The following is a 26842-nucleotide window of genomic DNA, read 5'->3' as shown; positions in this document are numbered from 1 at the left end:
TTCCTGGGGGGAGTTGGGCAGAGACTAGGGGAAAGGGGCAGAAAGTGTCCACACCCCAACCTGAATCTCAGTTGTGGAGCTGGCACATGACTCTTCGGTGACTGCTATTGCAACCTCAGCTGTTCTAGGGGCTGTCCTCTTGTGTCCCCTTGGTGGGGCTGTGGGCGGCAGTTCAAGACTGCTGAACAAACATTTGCCTTTCTCCAGTTTGCCCCAAGATTTTCTCTGCACTACAGCGGTCACCAGAGGTCTGCTCCATAGCTCACACAGCATGTAGAGTTTTACTGCGTGGCCTTCTCTGCCCGCCCTCAGCCTCTCTACAGCCAGTTCCTGTGTGTACTGCCTCAGCAGCCCCCAGCTGCCAGGAAGAGCAACTGCCAGGCATCCTGCTCCGGCCCCACAGCTCCAGACCTGGGCCTACATCCTGAGAGGGACTGGGGCATGCTCAGAGCAGACCGAATGTGGAGAATTTAGTTGCCAATTCCAACCTCTAACAAGTCTCTACTGAGCATGTGGAAACAGACTTTCAGAGGCTATAACTTAGCCAAATTTGGGTGGATTTTCATAAAGATGAGGCCTTGGCCATCCTCCACACCAGTGGAACCCCCTTGCAAAATGTCACGTCTCTCCTCCAAAAGAGGGAAGTGCTAGAGATATCCCTATCTCAGAGAACTGGAAGGGACCCTGAAAGGTCATTGAGTCCAGCCCCCTGCCTTCACTAGCAGGACCAAGTACTGATTTTGCCCTGATCCCTAAGTGGCCCCCTCAAGGATTGAACTCACAACGCTCGGTTTAACAGGCCAATGTGCAAACCACTGAGCTCTCCTGCCCCCATCTGCTGAACTGTTGTAAAGATTTCTGAGCATGTCTATGTCCCTAATCTTGTTCTGAAAAATGGATGAACTGATTTAGCTGAAATTTTCCAGAAAACTTTTGCCTGAGGCAGACTCCCAGCATGGAAAATTTCAACCCAAATGGCTTAGGTTTGGAAAAGTATCAGCAACTGAAAACAGGGTCTTAGAACATATCAGGCCACCTTAATTATTTACTGATATTTTTAAAAAGCTACATAATCTTAGGAGTGCATTTTAATGGACATTCTGGGTTTGTCTTTGACCAGAAATTCATGGACACATCACTGTGTTCTTTGTAGAATCAGCTCTTGGGCATTTTTGCAGCAACACACGACTAGTTGCTTTTGGAACATACCACTGGCACATGTGTATATCAGATTGAACCTGAATTCTGTAGGCTAAATCCAGAGCTACTGTAAGCAGATGTCAGTCCATTGATTCAAATGATGACCCTGATCTTGCAAAGTCTTACACCTGTTCTCAGCTTTATGCACACGAGTAGTAACAGGGACATAAGTAGGGTTCCGCATGGGTTCACTGCATGGGGTATCTTGCAGGACTGGGTCCTACTTTGTAAACACTTTGGGGTGGTGACCTCGATTTGGGGCTTGTCTACAGAAAGCTTTTGTATCACTTTAACAATATTAGTTCCTCAGGTTATTTACAGAAATAAGCTTTTCTGATATAAGCACCTTTAAACCAGTTTAACTGCATCCACACTGGAGGGGGGTTGTACCAATTTTAATTATATCAATTTAGAAACTGATATAGTTAAAGCCCTACAAAAAACTGGTGATGTATTTGTCTAAAGACAAAGGATTCAGTCCTGCTCCTCTTGAACTCAATGGCAAAACTCCAAAGGAAAGAACTTCAAATGCTAATAGAGCATCTTCCACAAACACTAAATTAATGGAAGAAACATTGAGAAGGCAACACAAAAGATACCACAAAAGTGACACTTTTTTTTATTCGTTTCCATAACACACAGTAATGTCTTGGTGGTGTTACTGCAACATGAAATGACACACAGCTGAAATGCCTTCTGCATACATGACGAGTCCTCTTAAAACAAAATCTATTGAAATACCTGACATTAAGGTTTCTACTTTTTCCTTAACTGAATAGAAAATTATTGATTCTTTTTAATATTCATTGAAATATTTTCTTTATTTTAGTAAAAATAATCAATTCTTAGATTTAATGAAAATAGACATAGCTTTCTTACAAACTTATTAAAAAATAGATCTTTGTCTAAAGAATACAGATTTCCTAAAAGGGAGATCTGTGGACAAGCAGGACAGTCTTCCCAGGGAAGGGGAAGCCTCATTGCTGGAGTAATTTAAAACTGGGCTGACAAATGCTACTTAATAATAATACAACAACTGCACAGTGCTTTCAGCATCCAGGTGCTTTACAAACATCATCTAATCAACCCTCACCACACCCCGAGAGGTAGGTTAAGTAGTATTACCCCTATTTTACAAAAGGGGAAACTGAGGCAACGAGGCTCAGAGACTTTCCCTAGAGCACATGGTAAATCAATCTGAGCTGGGATTAGAAGACACGAGTTTCTGGCTTTCAGCCCTGTCCTTGGAACATGCCACAATGCTGGAGAATTTACTACAGAGCAGCAGTTCTCAAACTTTAGCAACACGAGGACCCTCATTTTGATTTAAAATTTTTCACGGACCCCCGAGCTGGCTTCTAATTTTCCCCGGAGGTCTCAACCCCTGCTCAGCCTCAACCCCCAATCCACCCCTTCCCCCAAGGCCCCACACCCGCCCCACCTCTTTCCGCCCCCTCCCCGAGTGCGCCAGTTCCGCAGCGTACAGGAGGCACTGGGAGGGAAAGGGAGGAGTTGATCAGCAGGACCAGCGGCCTCGGACTTGACTCGCGGACCCCCTGGAAGGACCCCAGTTTGAAATCCGCTGCTATAGAGAAACATACATGTATTTGAAGGAGGTGATTTAGGTCTGTCTCCTGCAATGAGCACTGCACAAATGCAGGAGTCTGCCTGCGGGAGCTCATTGCAGGATCAGGCCCTTAGTGGGACTTTGCCAGCTCTCGTTTTTCCTGACGTACTGAACTTTGGGGTTTAGGAGACTCTGACACAATAGACTGGTTCCTTTCCTTGGCCGCTCTTCCCAGCCATTGACCCCGCCTTAGACCTGAGGAATTGGATAAGATGCACATGCAGCGAGACCGCACATATTCTTGCCACGTTCAATAAGGAAGTAGCTAAAAGGAGAAACAAACACAGATTAGTGAGCATTCCCCATTACTCCCCTCCCGCAGCACGGGACACAACTGACCTGGCATGAGGTTACCATGTCACCCCTGGTTCTGATCGGCGTCATACTGCACAACGTAAGTAAATTCCCTTCTCCTATCAGTGCAAGGAGTTGATGTACGTCAGAGCCTTTTGTTTTTGCAAATGATGGGATTGCACCAGGCAATGGAATTCATTGGCAGAGTCACTTTCATAAACTAGCCAAGTTAGTGCCCAATCCTGCAAAATTTGACTTTCACCCATGGGGCTGCTCTAAGTTGTATCCACTAGCAATGTGAGTGGCTGGATTGCTGGATGGCAAGGCCCTACCAGCCAAGCCCTGTTCTCACCTGCCCTTGGCCTTCTTGTCATGGGATGCCGGGGAGTCCTAGAGAGCTGGCTACACCGCTGCAGGGAGAATTCCTCATGTAGCCAGGCAAGCAGGAAACCATGTATTTGGTTGTTATTGTTACTTCAAGCCAGGGGGTGCTGCTGCACCCCCAGAACCGCTAGTTCCAGCTCCCCTGCAGGTAAGCCAGGTTTGTGGCTACTTTGTGCCAGCACGCCAGTGTGAAGCAGCAACACCGGGGCCAGGAAGTGTCCCAGGGTAAGTTTTCCCCTGTATGAGGGAGGGCTGTTATGACAAATGTTGAGAAACCCTTTTCTACACAGTATAAACTCCCAGCCTGAGCCTCCCACAGAAGCGCCCTGCCTGACTGTACTGTGGCTACAAAAGGGCTTTCTTTGTAATAGCTGGATGCTGATCTTACCCATCACCTGTAGCAGTTTCAAGCTGCTAACACCCTCAGCCATTGCACTAGCTTCTTTGCAGAAAGCATGGCTGCTCACTAGTTGATAAACGGTCGCTTAGAATCTATTGGTGATCTATAGGCACGCCGGCAGGCGAGGTTCTTGATTAGATTCAGTTAGGCCATAGCGTGCCCAGCTGTGGTGGACGTCAGCCAGAAGCTCCTTACCCATCCATGCCCCAGAGTGGGCCCCAAGAGTTTTTAACGATCCAATAGGGAGTTCCATTTTCTTCTCCATAACCCACAGCCAGAACTGCATGGTTCACTTTGTCTGGAGTCTTATCACACGTTGGGCTGCAAACAAAAGGCAAAAATAAAGCACATTTACTAGATGAAAACCTAGTTTGTCATTAATCATTAATTAGTCACTGTACTCTGCTGATATAAAAGTGATAAGCATTATTCAGTGGAAAGAGGCAATTCACATCAACAGGATTACTCACAAGACTGAACTACAATGGAGGAAATTAGCACATGAATTTTGGTGGTGCAAAGTGAAAGATCTTAGCTGCAGCTGTAACAATTTGCTCAGCCTTCAAGTTCCAGGGCCTGATCCTGAAAACACTTCTGCACGAAGTACAGTTACACAATGGGACTGGAGCGGTCAGTGACGCTACCTACCCGTGCATCTGCAGGATCTTGGCTGACACTGGATATCTGTTACTTTAAAGAGAATGGACAACTCTAACCCACTGCGATGAGAATACCGCACGAGCTCCTGCGCCCCACATGCGGGACACCTTGGCCCTTTAACACAACCAGTTTCTTAAAGAAAAACAGACTAAAGACATGCAGCAACTTCACTCGCATCTTCGTTTCCATTCAGTTGAAGCTGACGCTTGGGTAGCCTGGGCGGGACAGGGCATTCGGGGCTGTTCAGCATGAAGTGCCAGAGGATTTCACCAAGCGGGATTTTTTGAACAGTTAAAATCAGCGTATTGATTTCTGTACTGAACGCTTCCCACAGCCGAGGCAGCAGGGCCATTCGGCCCATCTTTCTAGGCTGAAGGCCATTTCCACTGGAGCGCTGTAGCTCCTCTTTCAGTTTTATGGAACCCGTGACTGCAGGAGAGCTCCAACCCCGGGGGGAGCGTCCCAGCAGGGGAGGGGTCCCAGATTATTTGGAGAAGTGTGTCTAAAGAAGTTTTTGAAATGCAGGCACTGGCGAATGGTCGGTGTGGACTCATAAATCACGGGCCCAGGGGGCGGGAAGAGGGTGAGTATAGATCACAGAGCCATTATAATCCAAATACATGCACCTCTCAAACACACGCAGGAACTGCTAGGTTGGATCAGATCCACGGTCCATCACATCCCATATCCTGTCCCTGGCAGTGGCTAGAACCAGACACTCTGGGCAAAAGTATAAGAACCCCACCGTCGCAGATGTGGGGCAATCTGCCTCCATTAGGTCTCACCCTGGTCTCTGCTAGTCAGAGGGTGGCTTAAACCTGGAGGCATGAGGTTTAATATCCCTGCCAAAACGTGTGTTAGGATTAACCATTCCTCTGGATATTCTAAGTTAGTCATATAAACTAACTTCTTGAATCTTCCTAAATTCTTCACCTCAATGCCTTCCTGTGGCAGTGAGTTCCATGGTCTAATGATGTGTTGGGTGAAGAAGTATTTCCTTGCACTGGTTTTGAATTTCCCACTTTTCAATTTAATTGCATGTCCCCTTGGGCTTGTGTTATGAGACCAGACGCCCTGATCGACCTTCTCTCGGCATTTGTTATTTTATATCTGTTTATCATGCACTGCTTACTCATGAGGAGAACACGATCCTCTGACTTCACTTCCCTTCTACACTTTATCTCTGTGCATCTCAGCCACAAACACAGATTCCGTTACCATCGCTGTGCTGACTGACCGATTTATCTTTCTACACCAGACCTGTCTCCTCCTGTCCAAGCTAAAACCTCGGCCTGTCTCTCCGACACCTTCTCAAGGCTGCCTAGCCATCAGCTCAAGTTCCACATGGCTCAAACAGAGCTCTCAATCTCCACCCCACCCCCCACGCTCCACCCACCCTCCACGCTCCACAATACTACCTGGGCACCAGCTTCGACTCAGCCCTCTCTCTAGGGCCTCACAGCCAGGCTGTGTCCAAGTCTCGCAGAGTCTTTCTGCATAACGTCGCTAAGATGCGGCCTTTCCTATTCAGCCACACAGCAAAAAACTCGTGTCCAGATTCTCATCCTCTCACTTCCATTACTGCAGCGTCTTCTTCTCCAGCCTTGACAAATGCGACCTGGCCCTGCTCACACCCATTCAGAACGCTGCTGCAAAGATCATCCTTCCAGCTCCTCACTTGGCCCATGTCACCCTGTCTTTGCATCCCTCCACAGACCCCCCCTTCCTACGGTATCAAACACGAGCTGCCTGTCTTCACTTTCGAGGCCCCTCCCGGCCCATACCCACCTGACCCATCATCTGTCATTCACTATCAAGCAGCTGATGCTCCCCTCTGACCAGCCCATGCTGCCAGCCTCCATTGCCTACATTCTCAAACGAGTGCCTTCAAGCTCTCTGCTGCGCTGCCCCCAAAAACACAGGAATAGGAATTAATCTGCCTGCCACAGCTGGCTTCCCTGCCTCTCCGAAATCTAATCAGCAGCCTCGTAGGCAGCTACTCGCCTTGGCTGTGGAGTGGTCACACTGCTCTCCCAATCAGTTCCCATCCTCAAACCCACACTTCTCCCTTTGCCTCTTTTCTTGTAGGTCCAGATTTACAAAGGAGTTCAGGTGCCTCAGGATGCAGGTAGGCGACTAATGGGATTTTCAAAAGCACCTTATGTGAGGTAGGCGCCTAATTCCCATTGGAAGTCGATGGGCACTGGGCACCTAACCTGCTGAGGTGCTTTTGTAAATTGCACTAAGGGCCTATCTGCACCTTTGGGGCCCAAACACCTTTCTGAATCTGGCCCGCAGAGCTCACTCTGGATATCTGAAAGCGTTCTAAATATTGTCTCTCCCCCGGGGTTAGCTCACCCAAGCCGCTGGTATAACGTACCCGTGTTCCGTGGCACAGTTACAAGCATCCAAACTGATGAGGTGGGTGCTCCAGAAATCCAAAGTTGCCCCCAGGGAAAACTGATGGAAGTAGAGGGAGCGTAGCTCCAGAGCTGGAGCACCCATGGAAAAAAGTAGTGGGTGTTCAGCACCCACCAGCCACAGCTGTTCGGCGGCTCGGGGGAGAGGCTTGGGGGAGAGCGGAGAGGGCCTCGGGGAGGGGGCAGAGAGGGGGCGGGAAGAGGTGTGGTGAAGCCGGACCCCAGGGCAGGGCCGGCTCCAGGGTTTTGGCCGCCCCAAGCAGCCAAAACAAATAATCAAACAATAAAGCCGGGATCGCGATCTAAAAAAAGCCGCGATCGCGATCTGCAGCGGCAATTCGGACGGGAGGTCCTTCACTCCCAGGCGGAGTGAGGGACCATCCGCCGAATTGCCGCCGAATACCTGGACCTGCCGCCCCTCTCCGGAGCGGCCGCCCCAAGCACCTGCTTGAGAAGCTGGTGCCTGGAGCCGGCCCTGCCCCAGGGGAAGGGGTGGAGTGCGGGCAGGGCCTCGGGGTGGAGCAGGGTGGAGCGCCCCCATGGCAAACTAGAAGTCAGCACCTGTGAGAGGGAGTTCTACGCACACCACACTCACAGGCTGGAAATGTGCCTTTAAGAACAATAAAGCCGGAGAAACTGATGGGGGCTCAGACACTATGGTGACGGGCAGCTATGAAAGTATCTGGATAGATGAATGGATCCAATTAAACACTGTCATGATGCAAGGTGCTGACAGCTGCTGTCGGGGAGATAGCTGATCCAGAGACAAATCACAGACCTTGCAGCAGCCAATGGGTGCCAAGCACCCTCTTTCAGGCTCAATGGAAGGAGCAATTAAGCCCCTTTGTGCAGTGAAGCTGCTGCAGACAATGGAGGCTCCTGCCCAAGGTCACAAGGCCAGGCCTGAGCAGAGCTAGCCCAGGTAGATTAACAGGGGTTTCCCTGCTTGGAGGCACAGGGGCTGGGATATCAGTTCCAGGCTATGTATGCTGGAGGCAGAAAAACAGGGGAAGGAGTTGTGAGTGTGACCCAGAGAGGAAGCAGAGGGACAGGGCTTCTTGGGCACAGAGTTTGCTGGCGTGTCAGACTTGGGGATTTCTGAGCAAGGAAACTGCCTGCTGCTGCTTGTTTCTGCTGTGTTCACGGAGACAGGACTTTGGGTGCACTTTTCGTAAATAAACAAGCTTACACCAAGTCTATATGCAACTCCTGTCACTGACTTCTCATCCGAACCGAAACAACCCTGCGAGGCCCAGAATACTGGTGAGCCGCTCAGGCCAAAGGACAACCATATATATTATCCCTCATATGGTAGGATGAGACTCATTTCGCCTCCTAGATACTCCTGGGGGGAAATTCACCCCGGTGCAGAGATGGACCATGGCCCGGTTGAGCAGGCACACCAGGTACCTACCGGCCCCTCACCTGCCTAGAAACGGTCTCTGTGCTGGCCACGCTTAGGCCAACACAGAAGGCAGCTGTGCGGGCTGGCCAGGCGCCGTTCAGCAGCGGGGTGTGGGACGGAGGCAAAGCAGCTGCTATTACAGCCCCTAGGATGGAAGAGCCACCCCAGTGAGACTGCATGTCTGCCCCACACCCTCGCCTGGCATTACAAAGGCTGATTTCCCCACACTCCCCTGCACAGAGCTCAAACACACGGGCTTTAAGCAGTAGAATGAATTTCCCGCAGCTTTGTTAGGGGAGTTTGCAGGCAAACGTCTCCCGGGTCACACATTACCTGCTGAGCTCCCACAGGCCTCTCCCAGAGACTGGATCTCCCCTGGATTGTCTCAAGCATGCAGCAGCTCATTCAGGGACTGGCTCAGACTTGGAGCGGCTCAAGCGCATTTCAATTACATTTCAAAAATTCAAAGTGTTTTGTGAACAATCTTCAGCCGTTTTTGACTGGTTCTACTCCGAATTGTAAATTGCAAGTACATTGCAGGCCCTGATCTGTTACTCTGCGCTACTGAACTCAGAGATTCACTTCCAGCTTCCCACTCTGTTTGTCTTTGTCTTTACAAAATGCTAGTCGACAGTCGAATGACTGTCCTCGGGAACACAAAGGGAAACCTGCTGGGGAAATAACACCATTAAAGCAACTCGGCTGCTATAGTTTACCTGCACCTTCTGCATTCAGAAATACTCACTTGGAGTAAATGCCTTTACTGTAGCTCACGAAGTCACCAGTCACCTCAAAAGCGAAGCTAACGGGATTATGCTTCCCCACCGCTTCCACCATGCCCTGCTCATCGTACTGGAAGGAGACAATTGCAAGCGTTATTTACTTCTTGGTCAGCCTCACTACAGGACAGACACCCCAGAAAGACAGACATGGCCAAGCTGGGGTTGTGGATAAACCTCCCTTCCTCTTCTGTGCAAATGAGGAAACACACACAGATGGCGGACATGTCGGCCCTGTTCACACGGGGAGCAGCACAGCTGGGCCCCCCAGGTAGGGCAAGGCCATGCCTTGCTAACATCCACGGGAGATAGGAAGAGCTGCTAGCAGATCCGTCTGTTTTAGGCAAGCTCATTTGCCAGCAGCACGAGCTGGCCATGGGACACTCCACCGCTGCAGAGGTTGTACGGTAGAGTGCTTTATGACTGCCCTCTAGAGGCAGCAGGAGTTTGCTGCAGGCACGACAGGGGAGTTGTATAATGGGGAACGAAAGTGGGGAGCAGAGAGGAGAGGAAAGAAACTGGAGCAGAATGAAGTAGTAGGTGCAACCCTTGTCCCTTCTGGATTAGCCGGTTCGGCTGTAAATACTTTCTGAGCCAGTACCCGTGAGCTTCTACCATGCACAGAGTGCTTTTAAAAGCAAGGGAAACAAGCAATTTTCAGTCCAGCAGGCGGAATCGTGCAGAGAGGTTGGCTTGTTATGAAATACTAACAACCAGGTTCTACAGCCTTGTTAGTGCACACAGACTCACTTCTATGGCAAATATCAGCATGAATGAAGACAGCCTTGCGGTGACACAGAATTGTCACGATGAACTTTCTGAAACAATGGCACCAAGAGAAGTGCCCTGGCTTCTCAGTAGAAGGCGGTCGACATCAAAGCCTTCATATAGTAACTTAGGTGCCAAAATAGTCGTTTGAACCCAGGTACATCCAGGAAATTAGCTTCACTGGTGATGCACAGAAACAGACCAGCCTTGTTTGAGAAGCCTGAATGCGCGTGCGGCACTGGCCACCCCATTCCCAGGGCCTCTCAGTGCATTAGTGATTGTTAAATCAAAGCCTGAGGAACTTACCAGGGTGATATTGACAACATCTTTGACGAAAGCGATAGCCTTTTCGGGCTGGAACTTGCAGGTGCCGTTCTGTGCAAACACAAAGGAATCAACGTTAAACCCAGGTTCGTCACCAGCACGTCCAGGGTTTGAATACGCTTCTGCTGCAAAGGTAAGAATACCTGAGCCTTGTAAGGATACGTATCCTCTCCTTGGAGCCCTTTGTTATACAGGATGTATTCAAAAGCTTGGCTTGGCAGGCCCCTGAAAAACACCACAGCAAAACAGTGAGTTTATTAGGGCAACAACATTGTATCGTCTGCAAAAATCAGTCCACATGCTTTCTCTCACAGGATTAGCCATGAAGTGTCTGGACTGTGATCTGAGCATGGGCAGTGGGATGAGACATCCTGTACCGCTAACATCACCAGACCTGGAAATGTCACCCACCCTTCACATCCCAGCTACCACTCTCCTCCCAGGCCTCTCAGGGCCTGACCCATCACAGCCCTAACGTCCCTGGCGGGCAGCTTGGGTGGGGTAAAGGAGCAAGGAGTTCCCCTGGATTAGAAGAGCCCCCGCCAGCTGCAGAATCAGCCACTCCAGAATTACACCACCCCCCTTGGGGACCCTGGTGCAGGAGGCACATCAGGGATATTTGTCGGGGAGGGAAACGTGGCTGGGCCATTCCTAGACCCTGGCTACCAAACTGCCCGTAGAGAAGCAAGTTAAAGCAGCCCCCCCTCAGTCTAACCGGTGCTGGGGGAAGAACAGGCCCCAGCAGCTCCAACACACAGGAGGCACGAAGCCATCTTTGCCACCCAAGCCCGGTCCCTGCGTGACACCAGCTCAGCTCTGGGGCAGAGTGAATTTGGCCCTCAGTCTGGGTGCCTGTGGCCAGGTTGCTCTTGGCTGTGATCCCAGTGCTGCACAAGAAGAGGATGGCAAGAAGATCCACAGCCCAGAGCTGCTCCTGTCCCTTCCCCCGTCCTGTGACGGGGCACAAGGCGGGGGCTCAGCCCCCTGCAGCAATTCGCTGACAACTTGTTCACAGGAGGACAAGGACTGGCCGGAAGCAGCCAGGTGGGGAGGCGTTGATAATGTCCCGGAGACCGTGCCAGAACATGGTCTGGTGCGACGAAGGTGCTCGTGCGCTTCAGGGCACGTTTACCTCTGGGGAGGCAGTAGATTTGAAAAGGGCTTGTTTTCTGCAGCTTTCACTCTAAGAAAGCCAGCGGAGTTTCCCGAAGGCGAAGCTGAGGTGTCTGTGGGGGCCTTCTGGTTCACGCTCAATGTAGAGCCTCGCTGACAAACGTCATCCAGCCACAGAGAAACTGCCAAAACCGCGCTCACTTTCCCCTGCAGCGTTCAGCCACCAGGAACTGTCATATTAGAGATGTGGCCAAACAGCCGGTGGGAGGGAGAAACCTTGAGGGTTGGGAAGCCCAACAAACTCCACACATCACATATTCCAGAAAGGTGGGAATTCTAGATCCCCAGACGACGAGCGCCCAGTTCCCTTATCTCTAGTAGGTCCCAACTGACGCTACTTACCCATTGCATCCATGGTTATTGAAGTCCTGAGCACAGTCAACCAATTGTTGCTCTGCCTAGAGAAATGCTTTGAATCAGTGTATATTCAGAAGAGCAATCTCTTCCTCTCACTGTCATTTTAAATACAAAATACATGGCAGACAGTATCACGCTGAAGCCTTTTCCTTACTGCACACCAATGGGGGTTCATCTTGTGTGATCAGGGATTGCTAGACTGGATCAGAGCCAGGGACCGTGCTGTCCGCTCTCGTGTCACTGATGGGGACCAGCACCAGCTACTTCACAGGAAGGTGCAAGGAACCCCGCAGCAGGCAGCTACGGGCTAACTGGCCTGCAGGGAATGTTTCTCCCAGCCCCTATAGCTAGAGGTTGGCTCGTGCCCAGAGCAGGATGGTTTAGATCCCTTCCCAGACTCTCGTTTATTTTCAAGACTTGCTGCAACCGCTCTGGATAGTCTGTTATCCATACAAATGTCTAATCCCTTTGGAATCCGGCTCCACTCTTGGCCCCAATAATTCAAAGCCTTTCAAAAATCTATAGATAAATTATATCATCTGGTTCTCCTTTATCCACTGTTTTATTGTGGCACTGAGTTCCGCAGGCTCATCGTGCACTGCGGGAAAATGACTCATAGACGTCCCATTAACTAATGAGATCTGCTCACAGAAGCCAGGGATCAGGGCCGCCTGGGGGGGGCAAGTGGGGCAATTTGCCCCGGGCCCCGCAGGGGCCCCCACGAGAATATAGTATTCTATAGTATTGCAACTTTTTTTATGGAAGGGGCCCCCCAAATTGCTTTGCCCCAGGCTCCCTGAATCCTCTGGGCGGCCCTGGCAGGGATTGCAGGTCAGTTCCCACTTGAATGGTACTGCCCCAGCTTGGACAATGAGGTCCTCAGATGCTCAATGAGGACAGCAATACACACTCTAGAGAGGGACAGACTCCCTGATCTGCGCTCACATGGCGCTGCCGAGCGGTCTGCATCGCACCGTCCGTATTTTGCTGCCGTTGTGTGCGCGAGAGCGTGACCTGGATGTTCAGGAGAAGCAGCCGGGGGACTGGAATCGACAGCACACTCGAGGGCCGGGGCTGCCGGAGGGCTCTGCACAGTCTGGGCACGTGCCCCAGGCGCTAGGCAGGCTCTCTGGCAGCGGTGCACTGAAAAGGAGAATCTCTTACCAGGGACAGTAGCTTTCCTGTTGCTATGGCAATTGCAGACTCTAAACATCCAGTGGTGGAAAAGGTCCAGCAGCTGCCACATCCGCCCTGCATCGGGAATTGGGATCCGGGGGTTAACAGGTTCCTAACGCTGCAGGCTGCATCATCCCTTCCCGGGGGAGCTTCGTGAGCTCCAGACACCCCGTCCCATCAGGGAGAGGGGCTGGGGCTTCATGGTCACCCTGAGTTCTGTGCAGACCTGTGGGAATGGGCACTACCCCACAGGCCTCCGCTCTGCGCTGGAAGCCATTCTCCCTAGGAGCACCTCGCGTTCCTTTTCCAGCTGATCCTGGGCTGCACCTTCCCCCGTCCCTCCAGTGGGGAGCAGCTAGCATGCCGTGGGGTTCCGGGGGGCTGGCAGGCGCCTCACTCGCTCTTGGGGGATTTTTCCTACAGGATCATAAAGAGCAGCTGTTCCCCAGCCCAACCTGTCTGCCTGCCCTGCTCCCACTAGGCCTATGGAGGGGCTCCCGTAAGCCCTCCCTGACACCCCCTCGGGGACGGTACAGACCCCAGGATACCTGCAGTGCTGGGGGATGTCAGAGACTTGCCCTTGTGGCTTTATCCCCAGCTCCTCCCTCTCTCCCACTGGGCCAGAACGTGCGAAGGCAGCGACGGGCCGGAGGACCGTTCAGAGCGTGGTGGAGCTGACAGACTTTGCCTACCTGGTTCTTCACCGGGGTCACATAGTTTCCTTTTTTCCTCCAGTCGATAGCGGAGGGACATGGCCCGGAGCTGGCCAGGAAATTCCCTTTTGTGGCCGAGCAGTTCTACAACCGAGAGGAGAGCGTTGGGCTGAGCGGATAGCTGTGTCTTATGGAACATCAGCACGCCGGCAGCCTTCCTGGGGCGGTGGTATCCCAACTCTCACGTCACGAGCCCGTACCCTGGGGCTCCATGCACCAGCCCTGGTGGCTAGATTCACCATGCCAGCATTGTTTGCAGCGGGGATTTGAAAAATCTTTATGTTGGACCTAATCCTGGGAAGCACTGAGCCCCCATAGTACCCAGTGGAGCCAATGGAAGTTGTGGGGGCTCGTCAGGGGCTCGATCCAACCCTCAAAGTTAATTGAGATCCTGGTGCTCAGCACACCCCAGGATCAGTCCCACTGATTTCCCAAGGAAAATACAATTCTGTCGGCATTACAAGCTGTAACTAGAGGCAGAACAAACTAAAGCCGAGGCGTATGGAAGTGTCCAGGGGACCCTAACCTGGGAAACACAGCCACAGGAGCCATGTACCTGTAAGTCAGCAAAAACTCTGCCAAAACTAAAGAAATACATTTACCTGAGGTTCACTCCAGAGATATTTTTTTCTAACTTCTGTGAATGTCATGTCTGAAAATTGGTTTAGACCCACTAAAAAGGAGAAGTAGTTTTATTAATCAAAGCGCTAAGCCAAAAACATCACTCCAGATAAAAAGAGAGAATTAGGAAATGAAATTAAAAAGCATAAACTCATACTTTCAAACGTGTGATTCCCAGCATTGTGTCTGTCGATTCGTCTCTTATTGGCAACAAAGATCTGCAGCCTTTGGTAATACTCCTCCAGACTGTACTTCCTGTTGTTCTAAAGATGAAAGACACAAAAGAAGTCAATGGCAGGTGCAGAATACAGAAGTGAAAATACACATAGTGCATATCACGACTGAGCAGAGATTTTCCTCTAAAAAACACGTGTAGCTACATGGTCAGGTCATTTCCCATCACACACTGCTCCCGGATCCCAGATGGGCTGAGGGTGGAGAATGGGAGTGGAGTCCACCATACAAAACCATGAGGACCAGAGCGAGAAGAGATGTCCTCACGCTCAGTGGAGGAGAAAGAGAGTTTGGGTGCATGCAGGGAGTTTGATGAGAGCTATTTTACGCTGTTTAATGTAACTATGCAGCATCTGAAATGTCTTGGCAGGAGGCACCTTGTAATTTGAGTTAGGCATGAGTATTATTGTGAGCATTTATTTCTCCAGACTTAGCCTTGGCCGAGTCCCTGGCAGCTGGTCACTTGCCAGCATGGAAAATCCCCTACCAGGAAGTCCCTTGCAGTGCAAAATGGGTGAACAATAATAATGAAACCAGTCTGTTCTCTCCATTTGCAGAAGTCAGCGTAGGTTGATTTCACTGACTGACCATTCTGAACATCTGCTATGGGGAGGAAACCCATGACAGTTCATTTGGCTTCTGAGCCCTTTGAAAAGAAGAAGTTTTACCTGCAGCATCCATGACTTAAAGTGAAATTCCTCTGGAAAGAGAAAGAAAGAAACAAGCATTGAAATACTTGAAACTCCCATCTCTTATTCTGTGTTTGTACAGCCCCCAGCACAATGTGGCCCTGTTCTTGGCTGGCCCCTCCGTACTACCATAATAAACATTAGAAAGTGAAAAAAAATTAAACTAAACTTTAATTTTCCATCAACTACTGTACTCATTTAGGATAACAGCCTCGCCGATCTTTGCCTATTGCTAAGCAAAATGTTACATATTAATGTAGCTTAAAGTAAGGGTTTGCATCCATTAGCTATCAATTTCCACTTTAACTGAAAGTTAGAACAAGGATGTTGCCTGCTCCCCACCCCAACTCCACCTGCGTTTGATCTGATTTTGTTTTAAAGCAAAACCTGGTGTTTAAAAAGACACGCTGGGGTTTAAAGTGAATTTGCATTCAGGATTTACAGTGTTTACAGAGCCTAATATCGACAGAAAATATTACCTTTCAGCACCCGGGGGCTGGAACAATGTGTATGGTGGGGGTGTGGAGAGCCATTGAACCAAACTGTAAACCCTGTATGGAAACCACTTCCAGCCGGGGGTGCGGTAGCACCCCTGGTTCCAGCCCTGTACCCTTCCGTAAACAAGAGCTGTTGTCCAACTCAGCCTCTTATGTGAAATTGTTTATAACCGTCAGCAAAAGTTACAGAGTGAGCAGAAAGTCACCAACATGATTCACAGACTTCGCTGAGATTGTGACTGGTGAACAAAAGAAGAATGGAATCGGGAAGGAACGGACCCAAACTGGTGTGTTGGAAATGAGGCCGACTTGGTGAACACAGTAATGAGGGGGATGGGCTATTTCACCCCCGTTAGGGGTCCTTAGAAATGGAGATTTTGCAGGGAGATCAAACCATGTTTCCTGTCTGCCTACCGTGGCCCAGATGACATAGCTGAAGTCAGGGGTGGCAGCTAACTACACCTGGAATGCTGACTTGGGTTCCTGCTGTCACCCTCCCTTGGGTGGCCTTTGCTTCCTCCCTATTTCTTCTTCTTCTCTCGCCTTCTGCTTTCTGTTTAACAAGGGTCTGGCTCGGCTGGCCAGGCCTGCAGCATTGGTAAGGCTGCTCCGAGCCCAGGAGGCGAAAGGAGCAGAAAGCAGCCTGATGCTGGTACATGTTTGCCAGGGCTCCGGGCAGGCGGCGGATGAGATGTGTGCTGGGCCTCTTGTTTGTCCAGCAGTGAGGAAGCAAAGCAAAGTCTCCCCAAAGACAGAAGCTGCATTTTCTAGCTGTGCACAGTTCTCTCTCCGTGTGGGTGTGTGTGTGTGGGGGGGGGCTTGTCTTGTTTTGTCTTTAAGAAGGGGGTGCGGGGGACCAGACTTTAACACTCCACCCCAGCTCAACTAACTTCAGCTCTTTTTCCTACAAAGACGCTTCCCCTCTTTAACACCATCCAACCCAGTGTCCAGCCGGGGCCTTTCCCCCCAACTCTCGGCAGTTACAGGGAAGGGGAACAAGGGATGTTGTGAAAATTAACACTTGACATTTCAAACCCTGTCACTGCTCCCCTCTTGTCCTGGGTCTCTCACAGACTGAGCAGGTTTGAATGGGGGGTTTGCCAGGGGACGAGCAGGCAGTCCCTGGCTACCAAGCCCAGAGCCTGGCTACCCAGCCCAGAGCCTGGCCGAGCCGCTCAGCGCTCCGGTACCGGGCTCCCCTGGGAGGCTTTGACTCTCTGGGCCCACGGAATGAACCGAACCGAACCTGGCCAGAACCAGCTCATTTCCGGGGCCCCCCGCGCCCTTTGGGGCCGTGCCAGCGCCTGGAGACAGAAGTGAAAGCGGCTCCGGCTGCCAGGTGCCCGGCGAGACCCAGCAGCACAAAGGGCAGGAAACCAGCGCCCCGGGCAGCCCAAGGGCAGGGCTCTGCCGGGCGCAGGCAGTCCAGGGGGCCGGTCGTTACACCGGCTCCATGGCCCGCAGCCCCCGAAGGCGGGGTCCGAGCCCGGCCGGTCCGGCCCTTCTCCCCCGCGCTCGCTCGGTGCGCGCCCAGCGCCGGAGCCGGTCCCGGCCGGAGCTGCTCGGAGCAAAGCCCCGCAGCGCGCCCGGCTCCGTCTCTCCACCCCCCGGGCCGGGACCCCCCAGGCCGGGACCCCGCGTACCTTCCGCGCTGACCGGCGGGGCGCTGCAGACGCAGGGGAGCAGGGCAGCCGCCGCCGCCAGCAGCCCCAGCAGAGCCCGCCGCCTCGCCAGCATGTCTGCGCGGATTTCCAGCCGGCTGCGCGGCGCAGGGTGCGCTCGGTCCGTGCTGGGCGGGGGGACGGGCCAGCGGGCAGGGCTCAGCCCTGGGGCGGGGAGAGCCACCGCCAGGCCGGGGAGGAGCAGCTGCGGGGAGGGACTGGAGGAGATGGGGAGGGAGGGAGGGGGGGGGCCGTTTGGGAAATAATCAGGCCACTGGCCTGGCATCGGGTATCAGGGGGTAGCCGTGTTAGTCTGTATCCACAAAAACAAGCCGGTGGCCCCTTAAAGACGAACAGATTTATTTGGGCATAAGCTTTCGTGGGTAAAAAATCCCACTTCTTCAGACGCCTGCATGTACATCTGAAGAAGCTGAAGACGTGGGTGTTTTACACCCAATAAATCTGTTCGTCTTTAAGGTGCCACCGGACTCCTTTGTTTTTTTCAGCCTGGCCTGGGTCTGTGCACCTGTAGGTCCCCAGGGCTGCCGGTGCAGAGCCAGGCCTGGGTCAGTGACCCTCCCTCTGGGGCTGGGCGTGGCTCGAGACCCCTTGGCAGAGAAAGGGGGAGAACTACGGGGCAGGCCTGGCCAGAGACTGAAGAGTCTCCCTGCCTCAGCGGCTGCTGGAGTCTCCTTCTGCACCCGGCTCCGGGGGGGCAACCCCGGGTGTCACCCGCTCCCCTGGTGCCCCAGGAGGAGAAGGCGCTGAGGCCCCGTACTGCTGGGCCAGCCAGGGGGTGCTGGTGCTGGTCACTGCTATGGGATCAGGCTCCAGGTCTTGGGCACTGGGTCTCCACTCACAGCAAATACCTTTACAAATGAAGGATTAAATCCTGCCCAGGTGCTGGAGAGGGCAGTGGGTGCAGGGAGCAACCCGCCCGGCGCCCAGGGTGCAGGCAGACACTGCTGCCGGCGGTCCCTGTGCACTAGGGGGCGGTAGCAAGGCAGGGGGCATGAGCAGTTGGGCTGGGGATGAGGCCAGCACCTCACTGCCCTACTTCACCTGCGCCATCTAGGGAGAAGTTTCAGAGTAACAGCCGTGTTAGTCTGTATCCGCAAAAAGAAGAACAGGAGTACTTGTGGCACCTTAGAGACTAACAAATTTATTAGAGCATTAATCATCTAGGGAGAGTGCACCTGGTGCCTTTCTGGTGGGGCAGGAAGGGCGGTGCAGAGCCTCCCGCAGGCCCGGCTAAGCCAGCCTGGCTCTGTCACCCCCCCGCAGGTAGAGCTCTTGGGAAACCTCCACATGGCCATCACCATTGTGCTCTTCGGGGGAAACCAGGATTGGCCCCAACCAAGCAGGTCAGTGAGGTTCACCTGATCTTTCTGTGTGTGGGGGGGAGGGAGGGCAGGGGAGATGGTAGAAACATCTGCCAAGTGCCAAGTGAAGGGAAATCTGTTCTCACTATGAAAGACAGTGTTTGGAGTCACATGGACAAGTTCCGTGTCCATCCCCCCACCCCCCATCATCTTCTAGTTGAACCTTCACAAAAAGTCCATTCAGTACAGACAGGCGTTTTCCCGGGTTCATTGTGAGCTAAGTGTTCTTTAATGGGCCATTCAACTTGACTTGTCCCTTCATGTGCTGGCTAAATGCCTTGTGGGTGTTACCACGGGAGCAAACACACAGCTAATATTCCTAACTTCAGATACCAAGATGATACACGCATAGAAATAGCAGAATCCTAAGTACCAGCTATTTCACCTACATGACTTTCCCAAAAGAGATTCTGAAAAATCACACCATGTACCTGAGACCCTCTGTGCCAGCACCACGCCCCACTGGGGTTTTGTTATCTGTTATGTAACAACAGAGATGGAGCCAGTGACCTGACTCCCTTTAGCCTAAAAGGGCCAGGTTAATTTGTAGCTGTTCAGGTGTGACTGCACCTTTAGTCAGTGAGGGGATACTGGCTGGCTCACATTCGGCTTAATGGGCTTCAGTGTTCCTTTGCAGTTAACTTTTTAATGTTCATAAACCTGGTATGTGCTGAGGTGGTTTAAAGCATAACACAGGTTTTGAGGTTTGCAAATCTGTGACCCTCTGCCTCTGAGATTTTATTATGAATATTTATTTATTTTGCTGGTCATAATGTGGGAGGGTCTCCTCTCCGCCCTCTGCTCATGAGGTTATGTATGCGTCTTGTAGCACTCTTCTGAACACCAGTTGGAAGGAATATTTTTTTCAGTAAGTGTGAACTGATTCTTGTCTCTAAGAAGGCCTGTAATTTTTTCCAGGTACACACTGATTAACACAGAAAACAATTGGGGCTGTTAAACTTTCTTCAAATTCCATAGAAAAAAATTAAGTTCAGCTATATTTTCTAGTACAGTGATAAATGGGTGTTTGTATATACAAACATCAACATGCTTAACTACTCACTTTCCCCCCAAATATGGATTATATGGAATATGGGAGTTGGATGAGGAGCCATTTCAGCATATGTATGACTTATTAAAAGACAAATTTTAAGTAGAACTGTATCCTAAACTGCACTATGATATTGTACCCAAACATTGCATTTCAATGGGAGATTCAACTTCCTTTATAGGCACAGAACAGACTCCTGAAACTCTTACCACAAAAGTGGTCCATAGTCATGCAAATAGTCCCATTGTCTTCAATGGGATTGGTCAAATGATTAAGGGTTTACAGGATTAGGTTCCAAGTCTGTAAATTGTTCTGGATGAAACTGACAATGCCTGAGCTGTCGGATCACAAGGAGTTTCATTCGAATAAAGGTGGGCAGATGTGTGATAAGTCTTAGCTCCATTGCTAAGATAAGGAACATATTTTCAGCAAAGTTCTTGGCAGATTCCTGAGGCAGCTGGTTTAAGGCCGTCAGTGTCCAGCATTATAATCTTCACTTATAGTTCTCTCACCCACAAAGCTGGAAAATGAGGTATTTGTTTTCTTTGTTTTGCTGCTCCAGTTCCCGTTAGCAAAATGCATGTTAGACTAGTTTGGCTGCAAAGAAGAATTCTATGTACACTGGGGGCAACACCTGATTCCCATCAGGCTGCAGACCTGGGCTGACATCAGAATCCAAACACCCTGTGGTCAGTGCAAGCAGAGGCATTCCTCTAATGATTTGGACTTGATGTGATGCAGTATGAATGTCATGGATAATTCAGCCCAATGGGGAGAAATCTAATCAAAAACATTGTTTAAACACCTTCCATCCAACCTTTGTTTAAGTTTGTTAGCATATGTATTGTACTGTTAAAGCCATATAAAGAATGAATGCCCTTCCTAGCTGCGTTGTGCTTCTTTAAGGAGCAGAGCACAGCCCCACCCCCTCTGGAGCGGGGAGGCTAGCCCCAAGTCTTTCCAGTACCCCCAACCTGCTAAAAATCTCTTGCCAGTGCTGCGTACTGGAGGGTACCGCCCTACTTGCACTCCTGATCACCCCTGCCCAGCTTTCCTGCTGAGAAGGGGAGGCTGCCAAATCCTTCCTCTCCTTCCTTCCTCCGACACTCCCCGCAGCCCGGTCTTAACCCTGCACTTGCGGCTCTCTCCTCGTTACACGCCGATAGAATCATTAACCAAGATAACAGGCTGGGCTCCGTGCAGCTCTTCATGGACTTTGAGACGCTTACGGCTCCCTTATTACAATTAGGCTGTGTCGTTTCAGTGGGGATGACACACGGTCATGAGAACATGGGCTCGCCCCTCATTCCTGAGAAACATCCCAACAGCTGGGAAACACGGGGGCCACATTCCCTGAAACCTGTAAGGCTTTTTCAGGCAACCCCCCCCAGCGACTTCAGAGGGCAGTGTGTGTGAGTGAGGACTTCAGGGACCGTAAGGGCCAGGACTGTCGGTGTAGTGTGCGTGTGCATATACACAGCACCTCGCTCACTGGGGGCCTGATTCACGACCGCTACCTTGACAGGGAACTGAAAAACAAATTAATAACAAAAGGCCAGTTGGAAATACAGCTTGATTTATATGCAAACCCTCTGACCTCTTCCTGCCGGGATCCCTGGAGTTGCTAGCGCTGAGCTTCTGCCATTATTGATTCCCTCTCTTCTGCCAACTTGGGTATTAGGCCCAGATACTCAGCTGCTGCAAACCAGCCCCAAACCCTCCACCGTCCTCCCCCTCTAACATTTACCTGCCCCCTGCTAATCCCTGCCTCGCTCACCAGCTTCTTGGGGCCTGTGACAGCTACAGGGCAAACTGGGACTTAACACCTTAATTTAGTCCCTGTGAAGTGCACCCTCAGGGGACTGGCCTGGCTTCCGGCACCTCGCTCTGGGCAGAACCTGTTGGTCCAGCCACTCTCAGAGTTTGGGCTCCTGCGCCCCTGGGTGGCTCCCAACCGTGGTTACACCACAGCCCCATGCGGCCTTGGTGCCTGGCAGAGTTTCCCCTCAGGAGCTTGTGACATCACCCGTTTGCAGGGACACAGAACTAACATCTTCCAAACAAAGCATCATCGATTCACTCCTCGAAGGTGCAAAGTGTGAGAAGAGAGACAAGCCCCTGCACGCCGGGGGATTCCTTCCCCTCCGCCCAGCGATCTCCAGCTCTGAGCCGGGAGAAGCAGACTGCTCCTACTACACTTCCTACCTCTCCCGCTGTGGGAGTGTGCCAGCCTGCCAGCTTTGCCTTGGCATGCTTGCAGAGCCTCTCCTAGCTCCATTTTTCTAGGGTCTCTGAGGCTTTGGGTTTTCTTGTATCCCAGGCTCTAGCTTGGATGGAGCCAGACAGGTCATTTCTTCCCCATTGATGGCCAAGCGGCTGATAGCATAGCTGCTTTGAAGATGTGTACCCCAGACTGTCTTATCTGTACCATTGTTTCATTTCCTCTGGGATACCCAGTTGTAGTCTCCTGAAACCCACCATCACCAAACACTTGGAGGCCTGCCCCATTGTCACAAACAATAATACAGATATTTCCCACTTCAGCGCCGCAGCCTACAGCCTGCTCTCATCTATGCAAGGCAATGGGTCTGAGGCACCCAGGACCAGTGGAGAGCAAAGCGGGTTTAACCCCCCTTTGCACTTCACTGAGCGGTGTTCCTTAGCTGCAGCCCAGGATCCGTGTCTTCATAGGTAACTGCAATGCTAGGCCAGCTTCCAGGTAGCTCACCCTACTGGCTAGCAGGGCAGTGACTCTTACTGGTATTCAGAGGGATTCTGATTCTAAATACCTGCTCTCCAATGAATATCCAACACTCCAGCTGATTCCACAGGGAGCTAGGCGTGTGCACCGGAGAGCAGACCTGGCCCTTACACGGGAAATGCTAGGGGAACAGATGGTTAGGTAGATACTAACCTGAATGCTGATTTTTGTTTCTGCTGATCACAAGCCAAAATTCTCCTCTGGGTTTCACCTTGAGTTTAATGGAACAACACACCCATGTGAGACAAGAACCTGGCTCCAGGTGTACGTACTCTGCTCTGTACATCTGCAAGGGCCCAGACTGTTTTCAGACCATCCCCCATGAGGAGGAGGAGGAGTGGAAGGAGACGTGCAGTATTATCAGTTCCAGGAGGAAATCACTCTTTTCAAAGGCATGGAAAGAAATGAGTGTCTCAGAGCATCTTGTTGGAATAAATCATGGACCAGATTCTTAAGGAAAGCAAAGCAAAGAATCATCCATCTTCAAGGAAAGATCATAAACAAATTCTATAAAAACGTGGAGACCCCTCGCTCCTCTTGTTGGTGCTTTTCCGTTACTGCCACACACACGTTCATATGCAGCATTCCACTATCAGCTCAGAGTCAAAGGTTAACAGAGTGCCAACGGACTTCCTGTTTTCTGCTTCGTGTAAACACGCTCACCTTTAGCGCCCAGTGAAATGAAGGGGAGCTTAACGCGCTCAGCACCTTGTAGGATTGGGCCCAACATCTGGATCGACCCAGCATTCCCACAATTTAATCACAGAAATTGAGTGACTGACGAGTTATTTAAAGGAACCTTCAGCAGAGCAAACAATCATTTAAGTAAGGCTGACAAAAACTTCTTAAGTCATTGTTCACCCTGAGATAGAATAGATTTATTAGCAAGAGGTAATCAGGAAACATATATTTTTACAAAAATGGAAATATTTTTCCAAACAAGCTGTAAGTTGAAATATTTTAGGGCTTGAAATAGAATTCTCATACCACCAGGTGTTGCTTACAGCAAAAGTTTTCTGTTTGTTACAGTGGAGCATGCCTGCCACTTTAAAGTTAAACTGTGTTTATATACTGTACAATGTAAAAAATACATGGTAATATTCACAGAATAAGCACTACATTACTATATTCCTGCTAGACGGTGGTTAGACAGGATTACAGTATATGTAATAAAAACACTTGGTCATTTTTTTCTAATTCTACATTGTGTTACTAATAATTGTCACAAGGTATACAGATTTATAGCATATCCACAGAAGCGTGTAATGAGTGTTATGCAGCTAAAATAGTAAAAGATATATTGTCTCTCCCCTACTCAATGAACTCTGGGCAGCAACCAACAAGAGCGATGGATTGTGTAATTTACACACGTCTCTTTCCCCACACAGGCACAGTGCCTGGGTCCTGCTATCTGGTGTTACCAGAACAGCCAATGAGATGGTGGAACAGAAACAGAGTGCAGGTTAATGGAGGTGTGATGAACTACAGCGTATGCTAGGCTGTTGCCTGAAAGTTGGCTCAGTGATATAATGATTTAGATCACCCCCTTGACCAAAAATGATTGTTTTAAACTGCATCACAGTCAAGGAGAATCTTTTTAAATTGCTTGACTCCAGAGCAAATGTCGTTCAGTTACAATAATTACGTGAAACATGCTGAGTGAGTGCCCTGATTGTGCGTCCAACACAACAGCAGTGTCTAGGGCGGAAAGGAAAGGCGACTAGAGCTCTGTTTGTGGTTTGTTGTGTATTTGCTGTTTTTCTCCTGCTACCCCAGCTCTCCCCCACCCCCTGAGAAGAACAAATGACAAAAATAACATCGTTTAAAATAAACCGGGACTGCCATAAACAAAATGCTTTATGCATGAATCCTTAAACAATGCAGGAAGTTCTAGTCGAGTTCTACTGTGTTCTAATAGCAAGAGGAAGTTTTGTTTTCGTTGAGAAGCACATACGAGGAAGTCAATCTAGGGTGCCCAACAGAAACAAACAGGTATGTACAATATGATATAGGATGTGTACAGACGAACTGCCGGCCACTGCTCCACATTCAGGTAGGCAGTTTAGGTTCTATTCGGAGAGAAGATTCATAAAGACTTTCTTCATCCATTACAAATGATTGGTCCAGTAAATACTGTGTCACCTGGAAAAGAAATTGAACTTGCAGAGTCAAAACGTTATTAAGTAGGGACTTGACCTTGCTCCCCAGTGAAGCCAATGAGTGTCAAGCCCTAGAAGCGTTAAAACATTAAGAAATGAAAATGCCGCCCACAAAGCACTGCATTGTAGGGAAGTGTGTGCCACTCCCATTGGTTTAAACAGGAGCTGCTGCTTTAAGGCAGACCCTGGTCCCATGACTGAAGTGTTTACAGCCTTTGCCTGCTGTTCTCAGGCTGACAGAGAAGTGAGAAGGGGAACAGGCCAACAAGGGGACGAGAGAAAGAGGAAGGAGCACAAGCCGAGAGCCCCAAACACACAGCTCTCGAGGGAGTTTGACGTTTCTCAAAGCACACCGAACAGAGAGAGAAGTGCCATTTTAAAGGGTTTGAGGGGCTTGGGGCGGGATAGGAGAGTGTCTCAGAAATGGGAAAGGTAGAAGAATCCCCAAGCCGCCCTGCTCCACAAAAGAGATGTGCTCCCTTGCAGCGCTTCTGTGCTGTGCTACAGGCCAGAGGGGCAGCGTGGAGCGAAGAGACGCCCGAGGACAGGAGAGCGCATTTGCAGACCAGCACTTGGGGATGAATGCTGCTCTAGAAATGCAAGACATCAAGTCCCGCAGTGGGGAGCCCGTGTAGGGCTCTCTGCCCCCGCCCCACCTGGCTCTCCCTGGGTGCAGTGGCAGGGAGGAGGTCTCCACACTCTTGAACACTGGCCCAGCTAGGTGGCTGGTGGAGACAAGGGCTGCAATCTGCACTTACACGGTCCAGCGCCCCAAACCCCTGCAGCCCTGTGGGGAGCCCATAGGTTGGGGCCTGGGATGGCATCCCATCAAACCCAGACCGAGTCACCTGCACTAAGCCGCGTGGCTCTGCCCTGTGCTGCGTCCGGGGGCCTGCTGGTGAAGAGAGGGGAGGGCGGGAACTTGGAATGGGGTGCTTGAGCGTTGGGTGCATTTCTGTTCCGGGGAGAGAAGAGCGAGTGTCCAAAGTGCTTTAAAGGGCTGACTCCCAGAGGAGAGAGAGAGCGCACGTCCCCTCCCCCGCCGAGATTCGCGAGCAAATGCTCAGGAGTCTAGCGGCAGTGGTGAGTGAACGCTACAGACAAACTCGCGGTTACACTGTATGGTGCTCCGGTGAGTCTTGCCTCCAGAGACCTCCACAGACCTCCCCAAAACCAAATGGTGCCAAGCACTCTCGGGCTCGACAAGAGCAACCGAGCCCCTTTAGAGAGAAAAAAACGTACGAACAATGGAGGCACTGCCCAAGGCCCGTGGCAGGTCGGAGCTAAGCTCTGTAGGCTGAGGAGTTTCCATGACTGCAAGCACAGGGTCCAAGAGACCGGTACGTGTTAGAGGCAGAAAGCCAGCAGAAGCATTTGCGAGTAGGACCCGGAGAGAAAGCAGAGGGACGGGGCTTCTTGGGCACAGAGCTCACAGGAGAGGCAGACTTGGGGATTTCTGCGCAAGGAAACGGTCTGCTGCTGTTTGTTTCTACTGTGTTCGGGGAAACAGGACTGTGCACCTGTTCTTTGTAAACAAACAAATTACACCGAGCTTACAGCTGGCTCATAGCCTAACGGAAACAACCCTGCAGGGTCCCAAGCACTGGCTAACGGGTTGGCCAAAGGAGCAACACTAATATAATAGAAATGTTCACCACAGCCGGGCCTGCAGCTCTGTGTGCAGTGCTATCTAGCCGCAGTGCCTCCGTGGGGCTATTCTGGAAGGCCACCAAGCTGGCAGGAAACAGCAGTGAAGCCGGTTTACTGCTAAGTCCATAGCAAACTCTCTGTCCTTTGCTCCCCCAGGGATAATCCTCCAAAATCGTTAATATCCCATTTCTGGCATTCCAGCAGCTCACCACGACTGCTCGTTTGCCTCATTAGCCAATTTCCAAAAAACCCAGTGAGCAGCAGCAGCAACCAGGAACCCATCTCCGAGCATTAGACGCAGCAGAGCTGTCCATCTACAATCACAGCCGGTAATCAGCGTTACTTTTAAAGGGCTGTTCAGCCCAGCTCCACTGAGAGACATGAAGCAAGAGTTAAAGAAGGGGTTGAGTTCATCAAACTCCAGACAAAACAATAAATAACCCCGAGTCTTGGCAGA

The 26842-nt window shown here is 50.9% G+C and overlaps 2 protein-coding genes across 2 annotated transcripts in view; both read right to left on the bottom strand.

Annotated features, from left to right (window-relative positions):
- Window positions 1–1796: 1796 nt before the first annotated feature.
- CTSH (cathepsin H) lies at window positions 1797–17499 on the bottom strand. The gene is made up of 12 exons (XM_054041994.1): window positions 17365–17499; window positions 15204–15235; window positions 14459–14564; window positions 14283–14353; window positions 13660–13764; window positions 12956–13042; window positions 11777–11832; window positions 10405–10486; window positions 10244–10312; window positions 9136–9242; window positions 4101–4226; window positions 1797–3092 (listed from the first exon to the last, which is right to left on the bottom strand). Exons 1-12 carry the CDS (start codon window positions 17456–17458, stop codon window positions 3017–3019), a joined length of 1011 nt encoding a protein of 336 aa, XP_053897969.1. The 5' UTR covers window positions 17459–17499; the 3' UTR covers window positions 1797–3016.
- Window positions 17500–23426: 5927 nt separating this feature from the next.
- Window positions 23427–26842, bottom strand: part of RASGRF1 (Ras protein specific guanine nucleotide releasing factor 1) — an 88533-nt gene continuing 85117 nt past the window's right edge. Inside the window, exon 27 of the mRNA XM_054042833.1 lies at window positions 23427–24718. Coding sequence (XP_053898808.1) covers window positions 24626–24718 — 93 coding nt within the window. The 3' untranslated portion in view covers window positions 23427–24625. The remainder of the gene's footprint in view (window positions 24719–26842) is intronic.

This window comes from Malaclemys terrapin, chromosome 10 (assembly GCF_027887155.1).
Source record: "Malaclemys terrapin pileata isolate rMalTer1 chromosome 10, rMalTer1.hap1, whole genome shotgun sequence".
NCBI lineage: Eukaryota > Metazoa > Chordata > Testudines > Emydidae > Malaclemys > Malaclemys terrapin.
Note: the sequence above shows the minus strand (reverse complement) of the source record. Positions and strands in the feature narration are given on the sequence as shown.

Excerpts from the sequence above, each read along its gene's own strand:
- CTSH (XM_054041994.1), bottom strand. The coding sequence starts at position 17,458 with ATGCTGGCGAGGCGGCGGGCTCTGCTGGGGCTGCTGGCGGCGGCGGCT. Across the intron at positions 13,765-14,282 it reads ATCTCTGGAGTGAACCTCAG|AACTGCTCGGCCACAAAAGG; the intron begins GTAAATGTATTT and ends TCTCGGTTGTAG. Across the intron at positions 13,043-13,659 it reads TGACCCCGGTGAAGAACCAG|GGCGGATGTGGCAGCTGCTG; the intron begins GTAGGCAAAGTC and ends TTCCCGATGCAG.